At 29.9% G+C, this 9,195-nt stretch overlaps 2 protein-coding genes across 6 annotated transcripts in view; one reads left to right on the top strand and one right to left on the bottom strand.

The window, feature by feature from the left end:
* Positions 1 to 229: 229 nt before the first annotated feature.
* Positions 230 to 8,479, top strand: Nude (Nuclear distribution protein nudE). Of its 3 annotated transcripts, none has more exons than XR_012047877.1 (9): positions 230 to 864; positions 1,152 to 1,339; positions 1,904 to 2,194; positions 2,320 to 2,456; positions 2,532 to 2,714; positions 3,294 to 3,415; positions 3,804 to 4,012; positions 4,274 to 4,341; positions 6,270 to 6,335. XR_012047877.1 is itself a non-coding variant. In XM_072904388.1 (8 exons), exons 2-8 carry the CDS (start codon positions 1,257 to 1,259, stop codon positions 6,325 to 6,327), a joined length of 942 nt encoding a protein of 313 aa, XP_072760489.1. In that variant the 5' UTR covers positions 236 to 864; positions 1,152 to 1,256; the 3' UTR covers positions 6,328 to 8,479. The 3 variants fall into 3 exon arrangements, 1 of the variants encoding a protein (XP_072760489.1); XR_012047878.1 differs by lacking the exon at positions 230 to 864 and adding an exon at positions 886 to 947; XM_072904388.1 differs by lacking the exon at positions 3,804 to 4,012 and having other exon boundaries at positions 236 to 864; positions 6,270 to 8,479.
* LOC140672337 (histone H3.3A) overlaps positions 8,102 to 9,195 on the bottom strand; it is a 3,696-nt gene continuing 2,602 nt past the window's right edge. For all 3 annotated transcript variants that reach the window (XM_072904391.1, XM_072904392.1, XM_072904389.1), the window contains exon 3: positions 8,102 to 9,043. In XM_072904391.1, the coding sequence (XP_072760492.1) occupies positions 8,761 to 9,043 (283 nt within the window). In that variant the 3' untranslated portion in view covers positions 8,102 to 8,760. The remainder of the gene's footprint in view (positions 9,044 to 9,195) is intronic.

The raw sequence follows: 9,195 nt of genomic DNA on the forward strand, positions 1-9,195 counted from the left end.
GTTTTATTTTCTCTCATTCTTACAAAAAATTGGGTTATAATACATTCGTACAATTGAAATGGCCGCGCAACGTGGAGTCAAAATGGCGGCTATTTTTCCCCTAATCGCGGTACTTAATAATCTAGTGACTTTATTGAATTATACTCTCGCTCGCGTTTCTCTCATATTATAGAACCCTATGATCAATTCTGATTGGTTAATCAACGTTTCGAAATATTTCGTAATAACGTGTGTAACGTCAAGCGGTGAAGCGTCAAGTGGAGTAGCACTTTTTTAAAGAGAACGCGCAATCTATGCTATATACGTATTGACGCAGTGTCTATGCCAGTTAGCCAGTTTATACTGGCTCTACATACATATTTCTGATTATACATTATACGTTTATATTCTCGGCGCGTTTTCAGATTAATCTCGGAACTTGATCTTGGATCTCGACGTGGCGAATGGTGGCGAACACCATTTGCCATCTTGCTCTCGCTTGCCTCTTTTTAACCTGCTTGCCATCTGCCATTTTGCGCGATCTTTGAGCTTTGAGCCCGTCAGTGCCCGAGCATTTGACGCTGGTGCCCGCGATCATATGTGAATTCGTTGTTGGCTCGATTGATCGCGATCAACGTGTGTGGCTTGTTGGACGAGACCGCGGCTCCGGCTCCGGTTCCGGTCCCGACCCCCGACCCCCGACCCCCGACCCCAACCTGCCTCAACCTGCTCGAATGCGCCTGGTCGAAATACGGAATACGGAATAAACCACTTCCGTTTAGGAATTTTTTCTTCGCTACTACCGCGCCTCCAATTTTTCTACGCGTCTGTTACAGAGAACTGACAACTTGCTCGTCGCCAGCTAGTGTGACTCATAATAATACGGTAATAACGCTTGCCTTACATCTTACATTTCATTCGCGAGTGCTTGCTCGAGATTTATCCGCTCCGAGATATTAAATGCGCACGTTTGTCTTTCCATGTGTCTTTACTTTTTCATTTTTTTCACTCGAAAATAAACATTTATTCGCATAAAGAGTAATCTAAGCGATCCTTTCACCATGTAAAGAATAACGTTAGAGATACATTGTCTAAATGTTGCACCCTTTTCCATATCTTTATACTGTGTTATCTTGGTTACAAAATTTGCTCACATTCTCGCTTCTTTGCAGAATGTCAGCGTAGGCGATTATATTTGTATCGTGTTTTCGGACAGTCAACAATCAGAAGACAGCAGAGATTACATACAAGTGTTGTGATCATCCTCAAGAATAACGATGGATATAGATTTGCCGGAATTCCCGTCAAAGGATGACGAGATTCAGTATTGGATGGATCTAGCTCATCAAATGCATCAAAGGTAGTATATGTATATTATATGTCAAGCCTCATTGATGTAATATAATGATATAATGGTTATTGGAATATGAATCATAATATGAATGTATGTATATGTGTATATATATATATTTTTTTTTTTTTTTAATTATCTTGGATAACCGTTGCAAATGAAAAGTGATAGAATGTCTTAATATATATTACACAATTGTGAAACTGTTATTATATATATATATAGTTAAATATTGTAATTTTGTATTTTATTGCATAAATTAACATTGCATCAATCTAGTCTAAATTTACTAAGAAACTATTGCAATTCATTTAATGACTAGACAAGTCAGTATAATATTTACAATATTTATTTATATAAATATATAATATATACACACATATATACACACACAAGTTTCAATTAATCATTATAGTACATTATCCTTTCATTATATGACATACATTAAACGTTTGTATTCTTTGTGTGTGTGTATATATATATATATATATATATATATATATATATATCAGCATACATTATAGACTTTTGATAGCAAAAGTGATAAAAACAACACTTATTACATTGTCACAGAAAGTATGATGTTGAACGTGAGCTGGAAGAATTTCAAGAAAATTCACAAATGTTGGAGAAAGAACTGGAAACGTCTTTGGAACAAGCAGAAAAAACGAATAGGGAATTGAGACAGAGAAATGCAAGACTCGCCACAGAAGTTGAACAGTTGAGAATGCGATTAGATCAGCAGTCTGCAGATTGCAGCATGTTCCAAGGGAAAGCGCAAGATTTACAGCAACAGCACGAGCATCTTCTGAAGTATATTAGAGAGCTTGAACAAAAAAATGACGACTTGGAAAGAGCACACAGGTATCTCATATTTTTTCACTGTGCGAATAATAAGCTAGAAAGCTGATGGAATTAATAATAAACCGTTAGATATATATATATATATATATATGTATATAATAAAACGATGATACATCTTTCATCAGGATAAATAGGGTCACGGAAGAGGAAATAGAAGCTAAGTTTAATTTAGCTATAGAAAAGAATGCCTTACTCGAATCGGAACTCGATGAAAAAGAAAGTCTAAAAGTTATAGTGCAAAGACTGATGGACGAAGTTAGAGGTTAATAAGATTCTTTTTCTTTATTTAATACATTATTTTGCGATGCAAAGTGGCTAATATTTCACATTATTTCAGATTTGAAGCAAGAGATACAAGTACACGAAAGGCATCACGCTGATAATAATAAAACTGCTGAGAGAGTTCGTAACATTGTCGACAGTAATAAGCTACAAGCTGAATTGGAATCAAATTCACCCGCTAGCCAGATAGTTTCGCAAACCATACCTTCCAATAACACAACGCCCTCGCCGATAAAACGTAGGTTATATAATGCTTTTATTAAAGCATTTCCATTTTGCATCACAAAAACGGTTATCGACATTGGTGAAAACTGCAATCAATCGTGTAAATTAAAAAGTGAAAAATTTTACATGGCTTAAAAGATGGAAACATTGATATAAAATGTATTGCATAAAATGAGAATGATTTAGAATAGTTTACTGATTCTGCAATTTTCTGATTTACTTTACTATTTTTTAAAATTGTTCAATAATATTCTTTAAATGTTTGATGATTTTTTCTCTCCCGCGTGCGCGCGTTTTTCCTCGCTTCCTTTCCTTTTATTTCTCTTATTAAAGATGAATCTATGTGCAGTATTATCACTAATGTAATACTAAATAAATATTTTTAGCAATATTTTTTTCTTTATTTCAACTTTTGCAATATATATATCTTTTGTAATATAAACGTTATAATATTTACATCTAACAATATAAACTCATCATACTTATAATTTTATTTGATCATATAAATAATATTAATGTATATATATATATATATATATATATATAAAGAGAGAGAAAGAGAGAATTAATCTTTTTTCTTGTTATTCATTAGTTGGACATGGCATGGTAGGGGGTGTTATTGGAAACAACAACAATAATAATAGTCAACCATTGCCACCTTGTACCAGAATATTGGCAATGAATATGATTGGTGACCTCATGCGAAAAGTTGGGGTAAGCTTATACAATAATTGATAATAATTTCTTTATTGCACTAGTAAGTTTTTTAAGCTTGAAGCATGGCTTGTATATTTTACTTTACCTTTATGCATAGTATAAACTATGCCATTTGTAAAATTATACGCGTAAGCTATATATTATATTAAGCAATCATTGACATAGATTATTTCGTTAATTTTATGAGTCAAACATTATACTTATTTGCTTAGAGATACTATGTCACGGATAAATCGATATAATATAATTAGCAATAGAATATATATAGCTATATATAATGAAAGGCTGTAAATATTTCCTGTACACGTTGTAAGAGCAAGTCATTTGATTTGCGCTTGGAGTTAGTCTTGGTAGTTAGTGTGACGTAGTCGGTGTTTTGTGGTAGCTTGACAGATGGGTCTGCATGGATTGTAGGAGAATAAAATGCACTTGTCCGAGCGGACAGATATCAAATACCACCTCATCTACTGTCTTATCAGCGGCCCAAACTCACGTGTCTACTCAATGCATAAGGCAACAACCTAGATCAACCGCGTACAGATCTTCAACGTGATTTCTCGTCGTTAGATTATTTTGCGTCTCCTTAAAGAGCAGGTCTCGATTTGATTTTTGTTATTGCAGTGCTTGTAATCATTCATTGCACGCCAAACCTAATTTATTTTACCTATATTATCCACAAAAAAATATTTACTTTTATAATCCCGTGCTTTATTATTAAAACAACAAATTTAATATCCTTACTCTAACATTCTTGTCAATTTAATTTTCTTGTGTCAATCATAGCTATAATCTAATATGATCAGAATTAATATTAAATGGCATGTGTTTTTAATCATTAATTATTTTTCTCTTCAGGCGTTGGAAAACAAGCTAAACACAAGCAGAAACGCGTTTCGAGAAGATCAAGTTCGTGATCTCTACAGGTAACACAGCAATTACGTTTTAATCACATTAAATTGTATCGTGTATTCCTGTTTTATCGTGCAATCTGTACTCACTAGTAGATATTATGTATCTATTTTGATATACATACTCTTATCTTGACAAATTAACAAATTAATCGCCCATACTTTTTGATAAGTTTTCATAATTCTGAACGAAATTGCACAAAAAAATATGATACATGATATTCTCATCGATTCACAATTGTACTTATGTTATATGTTGGTTGTGTTTCCATTGATCAGCGCCAAAAGACATTCATAATTTATATATTTATTATCTATCTAAGGCTTTTTTTGCAATATTAAGTTTAATAGAAATAGATACGGCTGGCTCTCTTATTTGATAGATATCTGCCTTGTAACAAAGAGATTTCTCTTTTATATTCTCTTTTATTTTAATATCATTTATACGTTGAAAAAATTCATCTTAATATTATGTCATACTCTTGTTTCAATTTATTCAGTCAAGATTTCTTAATACGATAATTGTAAGGCCTTCTTATTTGATAGAGAGTATACACAACATTGTTCTTATACTTTTTAGACTATTGTTAAATAATTTATATATGACAATGAAGTAACTAGTATTTTTATTTTTTCCTTAAAAAATAATGTTTCCTAAGCATGTGCCATGTTTAAATATGTTTCAAAATAAATGTTTAATTACTTTTATTGGACTATATTGTACATATACATTTTTATTTTGTTGCAATTTCTTGAAAATTTGCTTTTAAAAGAATAATAAAATAATATTTATTTTGCAAGATAAATATATATAATAATTTTTTTATATTAGTGTCGCATATGCATGTGCAAAATCTTTTTAATATAAAATGCAATGGATACATTTTAAAATGCAATAATACTTTTTTTGTCTCGTAAGTCGCATGTATTTGTACAAGTTCAAATACAAAGTAGATTTATTATTAAAAATGTACATAATGCATGTAAATGTAATTGCTTTGAATTAATGATCTATTAATAATGACTAATTAAAGACATGTAGTTTAATTCCTTGAACAAAATTTAATATTTTTCCATTGGAGTAATAGGTATAATTGCAATATTTTAAGATATTTATTACGCTGGTTATAACTTATAAATATTACATACGTTTCTTACATATTATATTAAAAATTTCTTGCAAAAAATTAATTCTAAGTATTAATATTACAGAAAGACACATTTTTATAATTTTATATAATTTTATGCGCCTCGTGTATAGTGAAAAAAATTCATTTACAAGTAACAAAATATTTTTAATTTATGAAAAGTGTGATAATAAATTACATACTCTCATGTTTAATAGTACGCGCGTGCACATCTGTATATGTGTGTGTGTGTGTGTGCGTGTGTGTGTGTGTGTGTGTGTGTGTGTATTCATAACAAGCGGTACAGAAATATGCAATTATATTTAAAAAATTATGTAGTATTTAAACAATTTTAAACAGTATTATTTATTGTGTGTATATATACATTGTATAGATATAACATTTTTTAAAATGATTTATTGCCACATTAAGTCACAGTTTATGTCGACAAAATTACTCATGGTTCAATCTTTATAAACAAAAAAAAGAAATATGTTAAAGTGATGTAAAAGATATCACACACATATGTGACCAATAATATATGGAACAGTACATTTACGAGTCCTTTAGGAATGTCCATTTTTACTTATATCCTATATAGTATGGTAAAAATATCATAGCATTATTAATATGGCATTTTTTAAAAACGTGTATGTAATTTATGCACAAAATTCCAATCACTGCACGCATATTTTTTACTCTAAATAGATCATACTTGTCTAGGATTGCATACACTCACACACACACATAAACACACATGTATATTTTAGGTAAAACATAAGCTATAACAAGAGATTATTGCATTTGTCCAATTAGAGCTAGACGCCAAGTCAGAAGCCCAGCCTCAGGAAACAACAACCACATTCGATTGTAAGCGCAGGATAATGTCGCAACGCAATCATATATCCGCAAATCATCACATTGCACAAAATCCCGACATGTAACAAAATTTCTTTAATAACTTGAAGTTTTATTCCATAAGTTATTCTGAAAATTCAATTAGTCTCGCAAAATTAGAAAGTACCTTATGATGCCAGGAGTATAAAGTCATTTCTCACACAGAGGCATAAACTAAAATTTTTCTTACGATATTTTGCTTATTAAAAAACATCGTGTAGAATAATCATAAATTGGCAAGTTGATGTTACTATACACTTTTCCAGTTATATATAAATGTCGCTAACGGAATACCATTATAATTCCTACTCTTTATATCATTCGCACTATAACTTGTCAAGTATTTTTGTTTGCGTTTTTGTTACAGGAAATGATTAATTTTATTATAAAAACTTACATGCGTAATGCATGTCGCTATGATAACAAAATATCGGTAACCCGCAATGTGACTTGAATTGACTTTTCTATCATGTTAATTCTTTCAAGCCTATTATAAACTATATTAATCGTATTAATATATATATATATATTAATACGATTGTCGCAATATATAACTATGTGGTATGTAGTAAATGATAATTAATTTTCATGTAAATAATAAAAATATAATACAAAGTATATATATATATATTTAGAATATATCGTTATTTATTATTTATATATTTGTACAAAAAGAGATGTATTTTTTTCTGTTTTTCTCTACATTACTTAATTGTCTTGAGACAATTTGTGATTTCTTGCTTCGACGCGACAAAATATGGGAAAAAAAAAAAAAAAAAAAAATGAAAATTTGTGAATCTACACATGCGATTAAAGAGCTTGAGCCGATAATATGTTAAATTAGATAAAAATCTTAATTTTTAATATAATTTTATGAAATCTGGATGACCTTGGTAAAAAGTTAAATCTTACATTATCTTTTCCTTATCGTTTTAAAGAACAACCGTAAATATTGCAAAATATAATAATGGCTTATCAGTGTTATTTTTATAGCACTTTTTCAATCATTTATAATACATTCTTTTGCTTATTCATCAAATTTGTAATGTGCGATTTGACATATTATTCCCTCGAGCACTTTGGGTATATTAAATATAAATATAAAAATACAAAATGAAATAATAATATTATATTTATTAGAAAAAAATATTTGTGACGCTTGTAGGTAATTACATAATTAATACATAATTTATAAAATATTTTTTAATATGTAGGTATAATTCATAACTGTAACATTGTTTATTATTGTTCATATATAATTAGAAATATTTTGTAAAAATATATATACTTTTTAGCGCTTTAAACATCTTTATGCACATACAAAATTCTTCTATTTTTTTAATATGTCATAAAAATAACATTTTTTTAAATTGGAAAAAGAGTAATTACTTTTCATAGCAATTGGATAAATTCCGATAACAATGTACATTATAACAATATAATATTAGTCAAAAAGTTGCATCGATTTAAATCAACGACAAAACTTATTGTTAGTGCTTTAGAGCACTAAATTGTGAGAAAAAGTTTCATGTACACATATTCTCTAATAAGATACAAAATTATCGTAAATGAAAAATGTTATATTATTATGAATATCTAAAAGTTTTATTCAAATAAACTCGTATTATAATTTAAAGATGTTTTTGCACGTTTTTGTATAAAACCATAAATTAAGTTTCACCCAGAAACATTTTGAGTTTAGATAAAAATACAAGATAAGGTAAGGTATGGTAAGATAAAAATGATTCGTGTGAATTTAGAAGATTTATTTATACGAAATGCTTATTTTTACACAAATTTTTACACAACGCTTAGGTGATTAAAATGATGTATGTAACTCGAGTACAGAGATCTAATATGTTAAGCACTACTTCTCAACTTTACAGTGAGAATATCTTATTCTAGTGCACACTTTTTGCAAGTACTAATAATGATAATGACATTATTATGTATATTAATAGTGATAAGATAAATAGTGGAAAAAAAAAACGACGTTTCCAAATATTGTGTAATCAAAATAACTTTGTGTGTATTTTATATTAATTTTTAGCATGGAAACTATTGCAAATTAAATTTCATAGACATACAATATATATATAACTAAACTGAAGAGTTATGAAAAAAGTTTTAAAAGTTGGAAAAAAAAATTAGTTTTATATCCCGTAAAACTTGTGAACAATACGTTTTATTAATCGGAGAATGAGAAAATTATTAAACGATAACGCGCGCGCTACACAGCGCTTAATTAATGTCTCTATTACGAATAAAATGTGTGTAGAGCTTGGAATGAAAGTGCTTCATCCACGACGCGATTGCAAACAGTAATGTATGTAATTAATAATATAATAATATTAATATTAATAATAATAATAATCGCAGTAAACGGTATGTATGTGTTACACAGCGTCTCTTAAGCACGCTCGCCGCGAATTCGCCGAGCCAACTGGATGTCCTTAGGCATAATTGTGACGCGTTTCGCGTGAATCGCGCACAGGTTGGTGTCTTCGAAGAGACCAACGAGATATGCCTCGGAAGCTTCCTGTAAAGCGCCTATAGCGGCGCTTTGAAAACGCAAATCGGTCTTGAAATCCTGGGCGATTTCACGTACCAGTCGTTGAAAGGGTAATTTTCTGATTAGCAACTCCGTCGACTTTTGATATCTTCTGATTTCTCGAAGAGCCACAGTACCGGGTCTGTTGCGAAAATCATAAAACGCTCAGTGTATAAATTTGTCAGCAACAATGAATATAGAGTGAATATAATGAAAGATGAAAGATGAAAGCAAATTCAAGTACCGCATGTATGTTGTTGATTTTTCTAACAGATATTTTGCGATATTTTTCTA

The sequence above is a fragment of the Anoplolepis gracilipes genome, chromosome 13 (assembly GCF_047496725.1).
Source record: "Anoplolepis gracilipes chromosome 13, ASM4749672v1, whole genome shotgun sequence".
Lineage (NCBI taxonomy): Eukaryota > Metazoa > Arthropoda > Insecta > Hymenoptera > Formicidae > Anoplolepis > Anoplolepis gracilipes.